The sequence below is a fragment of the Anopheles gambiae genome, chromosome 3 (genome assembly GCF_943734735.2).
Source record: "Anopheles gambiae chromosome 3, idAnoGambNW_F1_1, whole genome shotgun sequence".
Lineage (NCBI taxonomy): Eukaryota > Metazoa > Arthropoda > Insecta > Diptera > Culicidae > Anopheles > Anopheles gambiae.
The window spans coordinates 31,082,560-31,103,059 of record NC_064602.1 but is presented as its reverse complement, the minus strand read 5'-3'; the positions used below and the strand labels follow the sequence as shown (position 1 = coordinate 31,103,059).

The 20,500-nt window shown below is 47.8% G+C and overlaps 2 protein-coding genes across 5 annotated transcripts; both read right to left on the bottom strand.

Annotated features, from left to right (window-relative positions):
* Window positions 1–460: 460 nt before the first annotated feature.
* Window positions 461–9,861, bottom strand: LOC3291950 (alpha-tocopherol transfer protein-like). Of its 4 annotated transcripts, none has more exons than XM_061661613.1 (3): window positions 9,722–9,861; window positions 1,592–1,811; window positions 461–1,514 (listed from the first exon to the last, which is right to left on the bottom strand). In XM_061661613.1, the coding sequence occupies exons 2-3, from the start codon at window positions 1,731–1,733 to the stop codon at window positions 772–774; spliced, it is 885 nt and encodes a 294-aa protein (XP_061517597.1). In that variant the 5' UTR covers window positions 1,734–1,811; window positions 9,722–9,861; the 3' UTR covers window positions 461–771. The 4 variants fall into 4 exon arrangements, with proteins under 4 accessions (XP_061517597.1, XP_061517598.1, XP_061517595.1 ...); XM_061661614.1 differs by having other exon boundaries at window positions 9,475–9,810; XM_061661611.1 differs by lacking the exon at window positions 9,722–9,861 and adding an exon at window positions 5,492–5,743.
* Window positions 9,862–11,069: 1,208 nt separating this feature from the next.
* On the bottom strand, window positions 11,070–19,841 carry LOC1280274 (eukaryotic peptide chain release factor GTP-binding subunit ERF3A). The gene is made up of 9 exons (XM_061661610.1): window positions 18,507–19,841; window positions 16,239–16,430; window positions 15,994–16,140; window positions 15,552–15,900; window positions 15,197–15,470; window positions 15,017–15,103; window positions 14,711–14,887; window positions 14,462–14,630; window positions 11,070–14,383 (listed from the first exon to the last, which is right to left on the bottom strand). The coding sequence occupies exons 1-9, from the start codon at window positions 18,889–18,891 to the stop codon at window positions 14,340–14,342; spliced, it is 1,824 nt and encodes a 607-aa protein (XP_061517594.1). The 5' UTR covers window positions 18,892–19,841; the 3' UTR covers window positions 11,070–14,339.
* Between the last annotated feature and the right edge of the window lie 659 nt (window positions 19,842–20,500).

The window sequence follows — 20,500 nt, the reverse complement described above, 5'->3', positions numbered from 1 at the left end:
ACCGTTGATGAGTTCAATGAACATTGGCAGACAGCAGGGGGACAGTGGCTGTGTGGCTTTTGTTTCGACTGTGGCTCGTGACTCAACAAATCAGCACATTTTAATAAGAGCACGGTTGAGATTAATTCGCGAGTTGGAGAAGCAAGTGTTTTGCAAATCGTAAGAAAGTGAAGGAAAAAGAGTCAAATACATTTGAAGTGTGATATTTTATTGTGAAATTATTTCGAGTACTATTTATTGCAACTTAATTATGCATTCAAAACATTTTGTCCGAAAACGTTCGATGAAACGTCCCTACATTTATGTGCCGCACTGTAAAATGTTTCAAGCTGTGAAATGTTTCCATGAACACCGCATGAAATGTTTCATCGAATATCATGAAACGTTTCAAATCTGTTTGAAATGTTTCAATTTGATTTTTTAGTTGCATTTGGGTGGTAAATAACGGTTGAACATAATATTCGGGTATAATTTTGGAAACTAAAAAACTAACTTCTTCATTTTTTATTTATTGATTAAATGTCATGTATGTATCCTACTTCTAAAAGGTATGGCGAAAATTGAACTAATTCATTTTTTTGTTTTCTTTTTGAAAATATATGTATCACACTATCTACTTCCCGCACTTTTTCATGCAACGGCTATACTCAGCTTATAAATCTAAGACCCTGTACGGTTGGCGCTTTTCATCGCTACACAAAAACCCTCCCAAACAGTCTCCTTCAAATGTGCCCACACACACACACACACACACACACACACACACTTCCTTCAATCCTCCAGCAGTGGTTCCGACACGTACCCGAGCTGCTGCAGCTCATCCACCACCTTTTCGTCCCGGCTCAAATGCTCCAGCCAGTACGTGTACGGATACTCCGGCTTCGTTCCACCGTACCGCTCGGGCAGCGCCTCCGGATCAATGTACTTGTGCAGCGAGGCCCGATCCGTACCGTGGAAGAACAGCCGCTGCCGCATCTTGTCCGTCAGCAGGGGTTTAAAGATTTGAAACGCCGTATCAAACACCCAGCCCTGGTTGACGATGTGTATCTGGCTCGTTCGCAGCGGCATACTGGTGGCCAGCAGGGCCAGCATCTTCTGGGCAACGGCGGGCGTCAGATTCCACGCGTGGTTCAGCGTAAGTCCCTCCAGATCCATAATCCCAATTCCGCCCAGCACCTGCGACTGTGGTTCGAGCGAACCGACCTCCAGCAGCAGCATCGTCGCCCGGAACAGATCCACGATCGGTATCTTGGACGGGCGCCACTTGCCAAACTTGAAGCAAATCACCCGCCGGCCCTCCTGATCGCGGTAGGGCGAGATCGAGATAATGTCGTCATCACCCAACGAACGCAGCGCCATCGGATTGACGTTCTCGTAGAACTCGGGATTGCTTTCCCGGAACGCGTAGTAGCGCACCATCAGGTTGTACGCATGGTGAACATTCCAGAACCGAGCGCGCAGAAACTTTACCAGATAATCGTCGTCGATGCGGTGCGGAATGCATTCGCCCTTTTCTACAATGGTAATTGAAAAAACAATCGTCAGTGTCACTGGCACGAGCTGAGCCGGTACTTTTCCCTCACACTCTTACCATAAATCATATCACGCAGCTCCTCGATCATTAGGCTCGTTCGGTCCGGATCTTCGCCCTGCGTACGAGCGACCTCGGCCACCTTGGGTGGGAGCTGCCGCTCCATGTACAGCTGATGGATCACTCCCTCCGGTTCCGGCATTCTGCGCACGATCTGGGGACCCTGCCACAAACGACACGCTCTGTACTTTCGGGGCGGTATTAGGATTTGCTTTTTCACCTACAATTAAACACACACAAAAAGTAACACATTTTAGTATCGATTTTACAATTATCAAGAGTAGGTTTTTTCACAATAAAGTCGTTTAAATGTCCTCCGAACCGAAACGACACACCACGGAGAGCCATTGCAGGCACACTAATTAATAGGCATTAAAACCAATATTAATTCGCGCTTGATTTCTCCGACGCGGTTAACCTTCATCATATTTCTAGCTTCGTGCACTACAGACAAGATTATTTTTTCTGCAATCTATCTACACTTTAACCGATCCCAAGCACCAAGTAATTTGAATAACGTTTGCCACTACCATGTTGCTGCAGTTTATGCTGTCTCCCGTGTGCCTATGTTGCTGCGCTCGAAGTGTCCAAGAAATGCACCACGTTGCGTTCACACCGTCCGACGGCAAGCGACTGATCCGAGGGTGTTCGGCCCCATCCGACTTCCGAACAACACCAGATCGATCGCATCCATTTTCTTTCCCTCACCCGTATATTACCCGTTTGCCCGATGGCGTTTGCCAGCAACAACACGTTGACCATTCGGCTTTCGCGGTCAATGACAAATTGGTCACACGCATACACACACACGCATGCACGCCTGACGTCGTCTATGCACGTTGGGAGGGCTTTTTCCATCAAGAACCCACCCAGCGGTTGCAACCGGTAGCGCACCCACGGTCCGTTCACTGAACCGATCGCATATCAATGAACCTTCCCCCTCCCGCTCTAAGGGCTCGACATGCTCTATGGAGAAGCTCACCTCACGCATTGAGGTAGTCTCTTGGGCACTCTGCGAAGGTCTGCGGACATCTACAAATATAATAATCGGCAGTGTCGCCGGAAAAGGTGTACCCCCGGGTACGGTGACTTTCCGGTTATGGTCGACTGGAAGTTACACCGCGTCCGCGAGGGCGACCGTATGCAGCACTGTGAAGTTACACCGCTGCGATTGCAAGGGCACGTTAGGCGCGCGAAGTTATCAATCAAATCTCGAAATATTTCCATTCAAAACTTTCCGAAGCCTGTGTTTTGGGGGGGAGGGGGGGGGGATTTTTGTTGTTGTTTTTGGGGGCTAGAATTTACGCAGCATCGATGATGCGATGGGTCAGAAGCGACGTTCGCCGTCTACTGTACGCTACTACGCACACCGTGGCTTCAGATTACACGGTTCAATAACAAACAAATTGAAGAGGGGAAGTGGACAGAAATGACGTTGGTATTATGATAGGGTACTACTGCCTAGTTTTGTTGTCAACAACAATATTCTGCGGTGCGTGTTTTGTTCATGCAAATCATCACCAGCAACACACTCATCCAATGACCTGTTCCAATGGCGGAACCGATGATGTTCAGTGTCGGGGTGGATGCCATACTTGGACGCCGATGGAGTTGTTGGGAAGGAGTTGAGGCACACAATATCTTCAGTTGTTTAAACACATAAAGCTACCTGTGCTTGGCTGGCTTTGTGGAGGAGAGTGCTTGTTCTATTGGATTTAACATCATTTTAAGACAAATGATTCAAATGTTTAATAGTTCAGCTCGTTTGATTCCTAGATCCTTGCACTCCAATCCAAAATTGAAGAATAACAGTGTTCTAGGGAAGTTTTATACACTTAAATGTTTGTGAAACACCTTGTAACTTTTTGACTTTAGTTGTACGTTACATTTAGCTTATAAAATACACACAATTTACCTACCAATTGACAGACAAACTGAGTATTCAGCTCACGCAAAAGTGCTTGCAATTGTTTACGTGCAGCTGTACGTGATTTTCGACCACGTTTCGGCCAACTACGTGCTATGCTCAATGCCAATGGTACGATCACAGTTGCCAAGGCTTGCTTAAGAACGTCCAAGCGTCAAACGTTATCAAACGTTAATGCATTAAATTCGATGTTATGTCTAAACAGCTGAAATGAAAACGATGTGAATCGAAACAAAACGCAACCACTCTTATCGACCAAAAATTTCCACACCCACTTAGAGGAGTCGTTCGATGATGATGACCTCTGCGTACGAAGATGACACCCGTCGATGACCCGCATATCACAGTATTTATCGCGCAATAAAACCGTAAATTTCTTCCACCCGATCCGGTCAGCCGGCATCCCAACCACCATTCCCTTCCTCCTCCTAATGACTACCCTTATGAGGCTATGATTTGTGACTAATCCCCTCCCGCCCTCCTCGATCCACCTCTGACCAGAGCGTGTTAGAGCGTGCTCTCGATCATGAAACTGGTTTACAGGGCGTCTCAATGCATCTCGCTTGGATTTCTACTGATAGATGCGTTCCGAAGTGGATGCAACTCCCCACAAACACCACCTAAAAAAACATGGCATGGTGCTTGAACTTGTACAGCAGTGTACGGCACAACCATCAGTTCCATCAAGGTTTACAAGGTCCTGTTTGGCGACATTCTATCAATCAGTGGAGTATTTTTAGCTTCAAGCAGCTTCTCCCCCATGGCGCTAAGGATGTTGAACTGCAGTAACTCAGCACGGGTTGGATGGCTCATAAGGTCCCTCCCCCCCTACAGAGACACCAGTTTGACCTAATTTTTGGGAGGCTCGATAATCCAATAGAATACGAAAATGACTTAACGAACAAACTCCACATGGTCGGCTACTGACCTTACAGGCCTGGTCCACCTCACGTGTGTGCCGTATGCCGTTTGCATGCAGAGCATCTCATTACCCTCGGCTCAGCCGATCGATGTCACCCACCCACTCGCCGAGACAGGGGTCTCTCGCCCATTATTATTGCCAAGCCATACGATCAGTCACCAACAACAACAACAACTGCAATTATCACCCCTAAAGACACACGATCTTTCTCCGTTGTGCGCACTCGTTCGTGTGGCACCTACAACAGCAACAACAACAACAACTACGAAAACCTGCTCCCAATCTGGGCCAACTTGCAATGCAGTGAGATGCAAACGGTAAAACTGCAACTGTGTGAGTGTGTGCCTGCATTAAATAACGGCAGATGCAGGCGATGCATGATGCGTAACGGAAAGGGCTCACACAGCTGATAACGAATAACAAACTACTACCCTGCTTGTTCAAGGTTAGAACAGAAGCTTATAATCTTTCTAATTCCCGCCCAGAAAGAGATCTCTGTGAAGTGTTCTTCTACAAGATAACAGCTAATAAGCGCAAAATGACGCACGATTTGAAGTGAATTTGTTGCCTGCAGTTTCGCGTGACGCTGCGTAAGAGGGACGTGGAATTCACTAAAATGCAACACAGCAACAACCCTTTGGGCATTTGGGCGATGCATCATCATACCCAATCATTCCGGAAAGGGTCAATTTCGTAGATCGAACAGATCATGCGACCACCATCACCACGAACTTGATTATCGCAGCGCGATGGTCGCGTGTCCGTGTAACTTGTCCTGGCCGGGTTAAACAGGGTCGGAGGAAATTAGCTTCCCTCACGCTCAAAAGGAGCCGGCGGGGGTTCATTACATGCTGCTAACCAGGCACGCACCACTATCGATAATTCGATCAACCATTACACGCTGTTGGGGAGGAGATTGTTGATAGACCTTGTCCCCCGTTTCCCGCTTTCCCATTCCATATTATCTAACTGGAAGAGATGTAAGTAAGGGCACGAGATATTCTAGCTGTAATTGTTGTTTGCGCATAATATGTAACACGTGGAACCTTACGACATCGGAATTCTTCGCACAGGAGCTTGCCTTCCAACTCCCAATTGGAGCTGGCTTTAGGGTAGCGACATTCATGCTTCCTTTTTTTACACTTTTCCACACAAAATCCACCAACAATATAGCACGCGTTCACAAAACTTCTAGATGACTCTAGCTCCGTGTGTCCACTGCGAACTCTCGGCGAAGTCAAGCGTGTGTACGAAGGCGAATATCCAATCCTGAACTGGCTTACACCAGATGAACCAATTCTCCCTGCACACCTGGACTCGATTCAGCCAATTTCCTACATTCCCACACACACACACTCGCTCTCTTCTCAAGAGCGATAACGAAACTTCGTAGCACCGCTCGCTTTCAAAACGGGTTTTGCACGAGAGCTTACCGGCCAAAAAGGTGGCCCTTTTTGCTCGTGATCCAGGTGTCATGTATCGGCGCGCAGCAGCAGTGTTGGAGGCGTTCACCTTTACAAACCCATCCCGGCCAGTGTACGGCGGCGTGCGGGCTTCAATTCCAAGGTCGCTTTGGTGTATGAAAGGTATGGCAATGTGCGCGCTTTACAACGGATTCTCCACCGACCTCCTAGGGCTGAGTCATTGACTGACTCTCTCGGTAGCTTTTGCTTGAAGGGAAAGAATGCAAAATAAAATGGGAGAATGGAACGCCACCGCAGCAGTCCTCCAGCAAGTCCTTCAGAGGATCACTTACAGTTTCCTGTTTTTTTTCTGGTCCAATGTGAGCTACAAACCCCCCCACTCAGAGAGTCAAAACAAAGAAAGGAAGTAGAGCGTTTGATCAGGAATGACTCTGTAACGTACACCAAACAACAGGCACGTACGATCGTCGATCGTCGCTGTAGTATATTCTGGATCATTTACAAAACAGATTGAAATGGAGCAAAACGACCAGCTAAACACACAGAACGTTGAACTGCATGCTGAACACACGCCAATGTATGTGAGTCATCTTGAAGAGGTACTTCAACAAAGGAAACAGCACGAGTTGGGGACGAGCGTTACCACTGACCTTAAACTTCGACGACTGTGAGGTCTCCGTTCCCACCGAATCGGGGAATGGGGTCCGGTCCCGTCAAACAATGGGACAGATACCATTCACCGCACCAACTACAATTACTTCCCTTTTTTGTTGCAAGCAGTGGATAAGATAACCTACGGTGGTACAGGTGGTACAAACGACAAGCGAAATGAACTGTTCTGTCCGCCAGATGACAGAATATTGAGCACGCGATCGCTCACACAAAATAAACACTCAAAAAGAACCTTGAGCTGAACTGGTTGAACTTTACTCCCCCGGAACCAGTGTCACAATTGCTCCCTTGTGCGTGCCTGTAGAACAACGGCTAATGGAGTTACTCGCGTGGGAGTAGCGAACAGTCATCCCCATTCGTTCCCATCGTGGGTCACACTTAACGCTACGATCACGTTGCGTCGCCAATTTCAGCTTGCGAAGTTGTCTCGAAACCAAGCGATGCTTTAAAGTTGTCAATCTTGAACGGGCGAGAGAAGTGCTAGATTGTTTTGTATTCGAGCACCAAATGACCCACCGTGTACATCAACAATTGCTTCTATTTCTCAGACAAGGAGGAGGAAAATAGAACCCAACCCCCTGTTTTATGCAGAGGTTAATAGCTTTGGCCCATTCGGCCCGGCTGAAGTACGGTTCGGGTGAGAAACTGATCGGTTTGGTGATCTCCACCGTACACCAGAGACCTCACTCCGCCCTAAGAACCCTAGCAGCAGTTTTTCTGTGTTGAATACATCCATTAGTAGGGATATAGAATGTAACGAGCTGTGCTGTTCTTTAATATCCGACTAACCGCCCATTAACTCGAGCTCATTTTTTCAAACGACGTGAGACGCGTGCCTTACCTTCTACACTGAGAATCGATTGCTTAAATGCTCCTAACGGGCGGCCTGCCGCCCTTATCCAGGCTTGCAATCTTCACCCCTCGGGGCTGTCGATAAACGTGCCAATAAACCATGCTTTTGATTGAAAGGTGCGGCATAGGACAATGTTTTTGAACCTCCAACGGTAAAGCAGCTGTTAGTTATTGACATTTTGAGTGTGCCACGCTGCAGAGCACGACGAAGCTCCACTAAATTGGGTCACCTTCCTCATCAAACTTGCAGCCGGCCGACTGCGAAGCCTCTGAAGTGGTCGCACGTTTGGCACGTTTGTTTAACCACTAACGGCGCTTTAGTTCACACAGTGACGAGATTTAAATGGACGTACTCCACCACACTAAGTGGAGAACCTTGCGACAAGGGGAAGAGCAAAAACTAATCACAGTATAAGTACGCCGTAAAATTAGTAAACATCGTAAAATTGATATATGAATAGTGGTACTTGTTATGCATCATTAAAACAAAAATCTCCACAAGTCATTCCAGGAAGTTTGAAGGATGCTTCAATCATTTGTAGGAATTTTGTTTGCCCTCTTTTTTCGACTCCTTTCCGCTGTCGATCACTCAGACGCGCTCCTCATCAAGAGTGGTGACTTGCGCAAATAGTGTGTGATACGCCAAGTCGTTGTTATCCAGGTTTTCACGGCTAGTGCTATAAGCTGGTTTTTGTTGCTTCATTTGCTCTTGAGCTAAATGTTGTTTTTTTTGCGCAAATCTTTAGAGTAATCCACGCACAAAACAAAACAGCACAACGATAAAAATGGCACAACTTTGCATGCGCTAAACATGTGTCCACCGAAACGTACGCATCGAGAATATTAAATTGAAGAAAAAGCATGATACTCGTCACTGTGAGATTGTTGCTTGAAGTAGCTTGTTTTGAAGAGGGACATGCTATACGATCACAGATATGGGATATTTGCCAACAAACCTAGCAGTCAACCAACTCGGTGTATTGCAAAGAAGTTCATTCACTCCACCATAAAAAAGTGCTACCAATTAACACATAATTTTATTGCAGGCCCTTTTCTCGCGTACACGAACCAACCGATCGAGGAAAAGGAAGATCATCCTCCACAGCGCATCGAGCAGCAACTATCGAGCCTCCGAGGAACTCCGACATGCGTACTGCTTCTCGAACAATTCCGCATTTACAAAACTGTTACATTGGAACCGCCACCGGTTGGAACCTTCACTTTCACGATCGATGTCACCTGAAGGTAGCCCACCAGGCTCCGGGTGCCGGCGCTACCACCATGCCCCAACGTTCCAAGTTCAACCGAACAGTACAGATGTACTGTATTGGGTGAAGGGGGGTGGGAAGGAACTGGAAAACATTGCAAGCAATTCTATGTGGAACTATAAATATTCAATCTCAAGGACTGCACGGACGTCACCAGACGGCGAACTGTTCGCAAAAGGCAACTCTATTAGTGGCAGCAGCCCATCAAGGGAAGCTGCGAGAAAAGTGTCGTAATTGATGTTATCTCATACAAACACACACACACACACACAGTACATCCTCTCCACAAATCGGAATGTTTTCCAAGTTTCTCCTCCTTTTAACAATTACTTCAAATTCCAATCCCACAACCACATCACTGTCGCATGCTGACTTGGGTTCCATTATCGGCCATTTGTCTACCGATAATTGTTGCGGTTAGCGAAGGCAGTAAACAACTTCGGGGCACTTGATAGATTGTGCACAGAACTAATCCACCTGGTGACACCCTCTAGGGGGGAGGCCGTTCAACAAGACGCACATTCGAAATCAGTACAAGGCTCAAAGCACTCGTGCACACTGGAGGTCACTCTTCTAGTGATAATCCTTATCAGTAATGTTTTTGCCTACACTTTTTGCCACAGTTAGTTCCTGCGTCGTAATGACCTACGATAGACATTTGCTCACAAGCGGTAGTGGAACATGATACGGCTTCTTGGGTAAATATCACCATACCTCTCAAATGTCCGTCTCCTTATATGCAAGAATTGCTGCTGGGTAATCCGATCGTGCCTCGAAAAGCCCGTGTCCTTTTCCGATCTCGCGCTTATGTGTCTCACCCGATGCACCGTCCGTTGATGACTGATGCAAGCCACGCCGATTCTTTGCTTTCTCACCACCACCGCCACCCAGGAAGCTCTCCCAGCAGCATAAAGTCACGATCTATGTCGACGCGAGACGAAGCATACGCTATCGGAACAAAGCGAACCACCCTGGAATGCAACAAAGAACTCCCCACACAAACACACTGACAGAAGTCCCGAACGCTCCACACCAATGTTACGGCAGTGTCTCCCGAGCACGAACCTTGGAGTACTTGCTCTCCCCCCTGTGTTGTTCTTGGCACGCCAACGTTCTGGCTCGACGCGTCAACGCTAACTGAACGCACTCGCGCGAGCGGTTTGTTGCGCCTCTCGGGGTTGATTATTACGTGTGCGCGCGGCGAGTGCTCACATCCGCCGGACTTGCCCGCCAATACCTCCTCCTCCCCGCGGCGTGTCCCCCCGGATGAGATACCTCATCACAACACAGCTCCGACGACGACGACGACGGCGACGGGAAGAGGCGTTTAACCCTTCGCGCCGTTGAATGCCGCCATCGGGGTGCTGTTGTTGTTTTGTTTACTGCTGCCATTCCAGTTCTTCCATTTGCGGGAGAGCATGTTGCAACATGGAGCAATAACAAAAAAAAGAACAGTGCGAGATGTTCATGCGACTTTTTGCTGGCCCAACCGTATGTACACAACTTGAGAGTAGGAGGAGACTGTACACCTTCTTGCAGAGGAGATGATAGGCACGCACATAGGCAACTCGCAAGAATGAACAGATCACAAAAATGGCAAGGGAGTAACACAAAAAAACGACTCTTCCTTTAAACGCTCCGTCACCATTCGCTTTAAGCTATTAAACGTATCACTGTGCTGTGAGTTCGTTGCCTACGACAGCTTCTAAAGGTGTGATAAGTCCAACATACCAACGACGGTCTTCCATCCTTCCAACCAAATTCAGCGACCATTTATCGCCAGAATCTAGTGTCCAGGGCCACAATTATTAAAAACGTGTAATTATTAACGGAGAGAAACGAATAAAACTTGTTCGGCCCAGGACAGCATAAGCATACCCTCGGTCACGCTCCCTCGCCGCAGATCGTCGTCGCGCGGTAGAACAATTTGCTTGCCCGGTGATGGTTGCGGTGCTGTAGTCATTATCGATTGATCGCGCCGGACCGTGGGGGCAAATTATCGGGCTCCCTCAATCGCAGGGCGCGTATGAGAAGGTGGGTGGGTCGGTCCAGTGCATGACGAACATAATTGAATGGCTAACTTCATAACGGACGCTAACCCCACGAAACCAGGGGGTCTCTTTCGTGTTGTGATTGGGAGCCGTGTGTCCTTGACCAGTGTTCTGTGTAACCTACAAGAGAGATCGACGTTGGCTCTCGCGTGTTTGCTAATTCACGAGCGAAAGAAGATATAGTTGACAGATACGGTTTAGTAGAAAACAAGTATTATTTACCTTGTGGTGTGTCACCCTCTAGGTTTCCTCCGCGCTATGATTAGCTGCCATACATTGCTGACTGCTTCACAAGGATCCACGACATTGTTTCGTTAAACATTTCTTTTCTTTTCTATATCCAACACACAATTCACTACCGGTTGATGTTTGATTCCATTTTCAAAAAGAGACTTCTTTATTATCTTCCTGCATTGTTTGCTTTCGTGTTCGGTTTTTTTTTCTTTGTTTTACTTCACTTTCGCAATGCTTTCTTTTTTCTTTTTCGTCAAATTATTGAAAATGAATGAGAAATTTTACGGAGAGACAAAAAAAAAAAACAGAACGAAAACTGGTTAATTAATACAATTCCAAAAATTGCAAACGAAATGTTTCAAAACCAAAATAATATCCAGTAACAAGTGTTATGCACTAGTAGTATTATCATTGAAGGAGGTGTGTTTGTTTATCGTCTGTTTTGATTAGATGAAGAGTAGCTACGTGTTCCTGTCTAGTAGCGGGGCGGGGGATGATGATGATGTGGAACAGCTAAGCTTGACTTTGACGTTGGCGAGTGTCTCTTTTTCTTTTTTGTATCCCCCTCAATTATTCTCTTTTTTTGTTTGTAACTGTTCCCTTTTCTCATTTCCTTTTTATAGAGTCGCAATTTTAAATGCACCAAACAATGCGAAAACATCTTCCAAAGCAATGCACGTGAAAGTGGAACCGTTTAGTAATTGGAGGAAAAGAAAGGGCTTATTTCAAAAAGAAAAAACAAATCAAAATCAATTCATTCGTCGGCATCATTCGAATATCCTACTAACAACACACACTGTCTTCGCGTTGAATGCAAAACCGTTAATCACTTAGCTTAGCCGTTAGGGTTGAACCAACGCAAATGAAATGAGCAACAAATATAAGAAATGCATCATTCCGAGTTAAAAAAAAAAACAAACGAATAGAAGAAACCTTGCTTTCGATTAATACAATAATGATCGATCGAGCTTCAAAAAACAATCGTAAAGTAACAATATTCCATACGGTAGTGTATATATCATTGTCGCCCTTCTTCCGAGCGCTATCCGTGTGTGTATGTGTGTTTTGCAAGTGTGTTAGTGCGTTCTTTTCTGTACTTTTGCGGTTTCTCTGTTTCCCTTCCTCTCTTTTTTTTTTGGCTATATAGCTCTTCCTGCCCACTAGCCAATTGCTTACAATGTAAATCTCGCTGCTACTGCTACTACTACTGCAGCTTCACCTATAATCTTCCCCACTCTATCTCTCTCTTTCTTTTGCTCTTGATTTGCTTTGCGTTGCTTTGCTTCGCGTGTGTTTCTTTTGCGTTGGGGACACGATGGGGGAAAATTATTCAAAAGTAAAAAGGAAGAAAAAACAAACAATCAAAAACTTCATTTAACAGGCGGCGACTTTAAAAGTTCTCTTCGGCTGGCGGCGCGGGGTGTTTAGAAGGGAGATGCTCTTATTGTGTATAACGCGCGCTTTGTTTCGCTCTCTCTCTGTATTTCTCTCCATCCCGTTTACATTAATAAATGTCCTTTTTCTTGTATCACTCTGCACATATTTGTTTTCTTTTTTTTTGCGGCTGCTTAACTGTTCCTTGCTGCCGTTTATTCTTCATACCGATTCCGGTTCCGGTGATTGCTTCGAAATATCATACCCTTCCATCTTTCTAGCTCGTTCTCTCTGCCTCTGTCTGTTCCGGTTCAGCAGTACTCTATATGTGGCTGGACATATTTATCCATAACTGCACGCACATTCCACACACACACGCACGCGCGCGTGTACACACGCACATACAGTGCACTCCTCTTGTCCCGGTTACAGTGTTACATTATCAAGTTTAATATTATTGTTCCTGATGCGTATTAGCTGCTGCGTGGTGATACTCTTCTCCCGACTCTTGCCTGGCAACCACGTACGAGAGGGGAGCTCTCGTCCCGTCTCGCTCTTCCTACATGCGCCCCCCACACACACACGCACACGCACACACTCATACACTTTCGTTACGCTACACGCGTGTCGCGCTACATTCAGTCCACGTGGCGCGCGCACACGCTGGGCACCATAATTATGTTTGCCGTCTGATTTTGTATTGGTTGGTTAGTAGTGTTGTAGCCTTATAAGGTTTACCTCAGTACACAGCCCGGCAACTGGCATTGAATGAAGGTTTCGATTTGCATTGTGGTGTTGTTGTTTTTGTTTTGTTTTTTCATCATTTACTTGCTACTGAGAGTTTTGTTGCTCGCCATTAGAAGCGATTGCTGCGCATTACGTTATTAGGTTTCTGGTATGTTCATTCGAACCCGCAGGACACTTGCTTTTGCGTGATTGCGGCTGCGAATTGCATATCAAACTGGCTGGCTGGGTGCCATCCTATCCTGTTTCATTTTTCTCCTGTCCAGCATTTGTATATCCACCAATATAGCGTGTGCTCATCAGTCCGTTGGAGTTGCCCTATTTGGAAGGAAGCTGACGAGGGGGAGGGGTGGGGATGTTGGGTGTAAAAAATGCCTGTACACATGGGTTTGCGGTTCCCTCCTAAAAGGGGAGCTGTGGTACGCGTCGTCTGCTAATGCTGCTGGACAGAGGCTAATTCGCTGGCTTGTTCACATTTGTTTTGTTTATGCTCTACTGCTTTGTTTCTCTTTCCTTGTGTGTATATTCGATTGCGATTGGTTCGATTTTTGTCTGTAAGTGTATATGCGTGTTTTTGTTTGTTTTTACTTTACTTTGCGCAAATATAGCTATAATACGGGGTTTAGTTGAAGCTTGCGGTCACTTCTACGCACACTCCTCCTCTTCTACTCTCTTTTTCTCGCTTCCTCTTCCTAGTAATGGCAGAATCGTATTGGTACAGTCTAGTTTTGGGGAGTTCAATTCCACCCATCTCCGACCCAAAGCGGCGGGGTACGTGGCAACAACGAGAGGTAAGAGAGATTTTGAGAATGCGTAAGAAGTAGGAGCCGAACATACACACACACACGCAAACCGCCAACAGGAGAAAAGGGGTAAGAGAAAGCGACAGATTAACAATAAGAACCTCGAACAAGATGGTCCGCGAAACTGCAATTTGGTTAAGCACGGTCGTAGGTTAAACGGATTTGCTTCAATATGCGTTTGAACGGTGCGTAGCGCAACAACGAGCGGAAAGTGGTTGCGCGTTGTGGTTGGCGTGTGTTTGCAATGGCTGTAACAGTGTGGTGTTGTGTATGTATGTGTGTACGCGCGCGTGTGTAGGTGTGTGTCGTGAGTGTATGCGTGGTGTATTTGTGTGTACGGTCGCGGTATGTTTGGATGATTAAAGGACACTGTTTCTTTGCTTCTTCTCTTTTCTTCTTCTTCTTCTTCGCTGCCCAATCAAACGAGATGTTTGTGAGTCGTCGGGTTGCATTAGAAGGGGGGGGCTTGGTCACATTTTACTCCACAACCTTCAGCACCTTTCCGATAGCGATAGTTTTATCTGCGAAGAGAAGAGAGAGAGAGAGAAAAATGAGAAAAACGGTTCTAAATTGCTCTCGGACCCTTATTCCACACTTACTTTCATCTCGAAGCGTGAAGCGACCCATCTGGGGGAATAGTTTAAACTGCTCTAAGCATATCAATCCGGAGCATTCAATCCTCATAATGGCGACCTGATCCTGCTTTACGAAGCGCGGCCTTGTCTTGGATTTTTCCCCCGTCTTCTTATCAACTAAACAAATAAGAGCCTGGAGAGAAAAAAGGGAACACCCACACACACGTGAGTATGGTCAAACATTTGGGACACACAGCAAGCGGACGAACTAACCTTAACAGTAATTTCCTCAGCGGCACAGTGTATATGCATCACGGCCGAGTATCCTGCACAAATGATTGACTTGTGTTCTAGGATGACCACCTGTGCGTCGAAAATCTTGCCCGTCTTGATCGGATTGGAAGCGTCGCACAGGACAAATCCGGGCGAGACGTCCTCCTCTTCTATGCCCTATGGGAGGAGAGAAAGCGAGAGAGAGAGAGAGAGAGAGAGAGAGAGAGAGAGAGAGAGAAAGCAAAAGAATTTGATTTAAGTTAATTAAGCTCAGGATGGCAGCGTGCGATCACCGCCAACACTTACCTTTACTTTGATTTTCACATTTTCGCCTGGCCCCACCGACGTTACCTCCTCGTCGTCCGACCACAGCTGATCGACGCACACTTGCGTCTATTGGAAAAAAAACGGGATAGAAAATGAATAAGAAGCATTTAAAATTGTGCGCCTTCCGCACCAGCAACGCCTCCCCGGCTGCATACTCACTCTATTAGGCATCACTAGCAAGTTCGTGCCCTTCTTTGCCACGCCCGATTCCACCTTGCCCATCAGCACCGTGCCCATGTCCTTGTACTTGTCGACGATTGGCATGATGAACGGGCCGTCCGTTTTGCGGTTGAGCGACGGCAGCTCGTCAATGAACGGAATAAAGGCCGGCCCCTGGTACCACGGGCACGTGGACGCATCGATTGGCTCCCGCAGTCCCTGTCCGGTAATGCCCGAAACCGGCATGAACGTAAGATCCTTCAGTGGATTAAATCTGCCAATGGAAGAGAACGGAAGAAACAAAAATCGTTACCTTATTGGGACAAATTTCCACCCGCCTCTCACACAACCTTACCCTAGTTTCTTGAGGTATGGTAAGATTTTGTCTTTGCATTCGTTGTAGCGCTCAAGGTCCCAGTTGACCGTCGGGTCGTCCATCTTGTTCACCAGCACGACCAGATGCTTGACGCCGGCCGTCTTCGCCAGCATCGCGTGCTCCCGCGTCTGCCCGCCCCGATCGAACCCGGTCTCGAACTCGCCCTTGCGCGCCGAGATGACCAGCACGGCCAGGTCGGCCTGGGCCGCACCGCCAATCATGTTCGGCACGAAGCTCTTGTGCCCGGGTGCATCGAGGATGGTGAAATGTTTCTTCTCAGTCTCAAAATAGGCACGACCAACTTCCACCGTCTTTCCCTTGTCACGTTCTGTGCGGGGGGGAGGAGAACAAGGAAACACACTTTTTAAGCATCATGTCCCGTGTGCAGCGATGCACGCACCAAGCCAAACAACAATCGTACCTTCCTGATTCGTGTCGAGCGCCCACGATAAGTACCAGCTTTCTCGCGACTTTTCGCGCGCCTCCCGTTCGTACTTTTCGAGCGTTCGTTTGTCCACCATGCCGGTGAGTGACATGATCTGTCCGCCGATCGTAGATTTACCCGCATCTGGAAGACACACGAAAGAACAAGTCGTTAAATAAAAGCGCTGCTGGTGAAAAACAACGATATTGGCTTCCTTCCCCGACGCCACCCGTTACACTTACCGACATGACCGATGAACACCACGTTCACGTGTTCCTTTTTGCTTCGGCTTTCCTCCACCTTCGGGGGCTTCTTTTTCGACACCTTCGGTGCCGTCTCGCCGTCCGCCTCGACATCGTCCAATTCCATTTCCTCATCTTCCGGCGTCAGGATCGAGTCCTCCTCCGCGTCCCAGCTGTCCAGCGGTTCACTTTCTAGATGGAGAAAAGGAATAGAAAAGCATATTAATAGAAAAAAAGGGAAAAAACAACACCTACAAATGGGTGAAATAAAGAGAGCAGGCAAGCACCCACCCGCGCGGGATGGTAAACATTGCGACTGAAGTGCGTCAAACCACCCACTGAGGTTCATCTGCTTCGTGCCCGCCGTACCCGGTAGGTTGGTTTGGCAAGTAACAAACACACACACACGCACGCACACAGCTACCAACAATTAATATCATGCTGTCTGGCGCGTCCTAATTGGGTCGCCAGTCTGCAGTGGAGCAGTTCGGACAGCTTGAAATTGATTCATTCTCTGCCTTGCAGGACCACAAACACGCACATAGGACGTATTTTTCCTATTTTAAAAACGCATTTATAGCTTCTTTCCCCTTTTCGGGCACAGGGGGAAAGAGCCCAAATAGCAAAAAAACAATAATTCTTCCTTCCCAAAACCAAAAGGACATCCTTCACATAAATGCAGCGCCGGTTTCAAAGCTACGGTCACCGTCCGGAATTGAGGTCACGAAGCAGGACAGTGGGCACTAATGGGGTTGCCACGTGGGTGTGAGTGATTTGATAGGAACAGGACACGCTGTGGTGTCGGTGTGTGGCATATGGAATCGATTTTTATTCAATCAGTAGCTAAAACACCACAAAAACACACAGCCACACACACACACCTTGCTACCAAAACTTTGCACTTGGCCCATGGTGGTGGTGGCGGCAGTGGGAGAGTGTGGCCGAGCGAAAGCACTCCCGCAAACGAGGAACTCCGTTCCGAAGACGCAGCCCATTCGGCTTCCCACGGTGTTCAGTTGAATGATTAATGTGGAAAGCGGGCGAGAAGTGGGCCACACAGACACACGCACACACACAGTGCTGTAGATGAAGATACGACATGCACAAAGGATTACCATTGTATAGAGCAGCAAGAACAGTAAAGAGTTAAGCCGATTGCTCCTTGCAGTGGCAAACGTCACGATGGGTTATCTTTTGTCCTTTCGCTCAATTCGTCTCAATTTGCAAAAGTCAAGACAGCAGCAGGTAGTGTATACAGGATAAAGCATAGAATTTAAGCCACCTACTGATGACATCATCGGGTCAGGGTGGACCATGTCGTGCCGCCGAAACCATTCGAAGGTTCCCGGGCAAGCCCTTTTAATGAAATTTCGTCACGCTAATGGTTCGAGTGTTGAGGATTGCGGTTTTGAAGGGTTTTGCTGATCTGTACTATAATTTAGTGACAATTTTGTCCCATTCTTCTCTACTATCAATCCCTATCCCTGTTTCTTAAGCTACTACAGAGAGCCTGCTTTACGCCTTATTTCGGCACAATTGCCCTTAAGACGTGTTTTGACATATTTTCCAATGCTGCATTCAAGCATGCTTTCTGTGCGCGATGATTCATCGTTCACTGTCCGCCCTCCCTTCCTTAGTAGGTTCAAAACCTGCACACGGAGAGAAAGAGAGCCTATTCGTCTGCTGGAGAGCACGAAACGGGTCCGTGTCCGTCAAAGGTGGGCACCATCGCATGGATGACTGCAGAAAACAACAAACTGGCGCCTCCAACATTGGGCCCTTAGAAGTATTTAAGCGCCACCGCCCATTGAACGGGGCAGAAGCGTGTGCCCATTCATAAAAGTGCACACGGTGAAGGTTCCACCCTCCCTGTAACGTAGGGGGTGGTGAATAGGGGGATGCAGATGGAAACGCCACCCAGCATAGGACGACATAGCCGGTACAGGCGGTGTTTCCCGATCCGTCGGTGTGCAACTTGGACAAATTGTGTATGTGTGACGGAAGCTCGTTTGACACATCACCGGTGAGCGAGCGAGACGGCACGAGTGTAGGTCGCTCTTTGCGTTCCCCTCGCTGCGTGCGGTTGGGAACGGAACGTCACGCGAGTGTTTCACCGCCCCATCGATGGTTCCTTGGATCGTTTCTCCTTTTGGTGTGGAACATTTTTTCAACCCCTCCTTGTCTGGCCGAGAGACACATTCTAACAAACCGGAGGAGCACAGCCGGGTTACGGTCAAACGTATCGGCGGCATTGCTTCCTGTCATTACCATTGTTTTCTGGCATCTGCACCGGATCGGCGTCCCTTTCCATCGGTGTCGGGGCCGACGAAGATGGCGGCGTCGGTGTGGCAGCGGTGGACGTCGGAGTGGTGGCACCGCCACCACCGCCACCGCCGCCACCTCCGCCGCCTCCGCCGCTGCTGCTTCCGGCGCTCGACGTGGCGGACGATGCGGTCGCCGGCAGTGCGGTGGCCGCGGCCGGGGCCGTCGGCGAGCCCGCCGGCGATGTGCCGGATGGGGCGGCAGTCGCCGCCGCCGCCGTCTGCACCGCTGCCGGTGCGGGCGAGAATTTGCCCGGCACGAACTCCATCGCGTTCACGTTCAGCGTGCTCAGCTTCTTCGCCACCTCGTTGCTATCGCTATCCTGTGCCATTTTTGCCAACCGCTCACTCACTTCTATATATTCACTGCCACTCACTTCCACTCGTGTACACGCACGCACGGTCGAGTCTCACACGTAACACAGTGCTTTAGCCGGGTTAAGCCGCGCCGGACGGGGGGGAGGGAGGCGAGGGAGAGCAGGTTTCCCTGTGATGAAAGTGCACTTTGCGTTGCCTTTCTTGGGCGGCGGCGGTAAGATGCGGGAAGTGAAGGTGCTTGTCTTGCACCGGAATTTCACTTTACCCACACACACACACACACACACACACACGCACGTACGCACTTATAGCTCCGCACACATACACTGGCGCGCGCGAAACGGTGGTGCGTGTGCAACGTAACCTGAGCGCTCTCGAAGCGCGACAGACGAACAACCGAGCAGGGTGTGTGAGTAAGAGAGAGGGAGGAGAGCACACTCTCTACGGCGGAACCGAAACTCGGAAACGGAAGCAAACGGAAACACCGTAGAAAACCCGCGACGGCAGGATACCGGAGAACAGGCGCACACACGTTCGGTGTCTTTCTTCCTTACGGTCGGATGTTCTCCAACACACCAGTCAGCCCCACTGCGAAACGCGGCACACACACATACACATTGGCCGAACGTGCGAGACCGATCAAGCAAGACCCGCCGACGTGGTACGTTTTTCGCGGACGGGAGGAGGGCACTAACGCAAAAAAGGAATAAAACCGAGGAAAACTAATCGGCCAAAAAACCTAGAGAACGTAACACTGCGCCTAGGGGACACGCGGGCAGCGGTTTCGACCACTTCCTGGACGCTCCAGCTTTCGCTCGCTTCGGGGCAGGGTGCAGAAAATCTCGAAAAATTTCGCTGCAACCACGCGCTTCCACTTTGCAACCAATGAAAGGGGGGAGGTCTTTTTTGTTCTTGTCTTTCGACGTGCGACAGTGCCACAAGGTGCATTGCAGCAAGGTGTGCGGCAGTGTCAAAATTTGACGTGCCGACACAGTAGAAGCCGCCTGGCTGGGCAAATCGTGTCAAAAGTGGGTTATTATTTAAAGTTGAGGGGAAATTTCCGTTAGAACACATGCGCAGGAGTGAAAAAGCCCAATCGAACGCGTGGCGATATAATAAATGTTTTACAAAAAGAGTAGAAACAATGGTATTCTATATCAGCACAATTTGATTGCATCATTCCATTTTAGAGATCGTGATGTTCATGGAATTAATATTCGTTTTGCGGAAAAGAAAACAAACGAGGCACGACGGATGCTTTAAATATGTGCATAAATGAATACTCACACTGATATATGTTAGATGAAGATGATAAAAAATAATTTTAATAACTTGTTTTACTGCTGGAAATAATTTTGCTTTTGACGATTTCGCTTTCAAATAATAAAGTGTGTGATCAAGGTCACCATTTGAGTTAAGATGTAGGGGCGGAACATTTTCGACATTGTTTGAGATATCTGTTTCACCAAAATTTTGGTTAAGCTCATGCTGATGTGAAAAGATTTTTAATTTTATTTTGTTTCTTTTTCACTCAGTAGGAAGTACTTCGACCGTATTGCTTAATGTATCGTATTGTTTATTGTTGAAGCTTATTGGACATAAATACTGTTACTACGGCGAGCG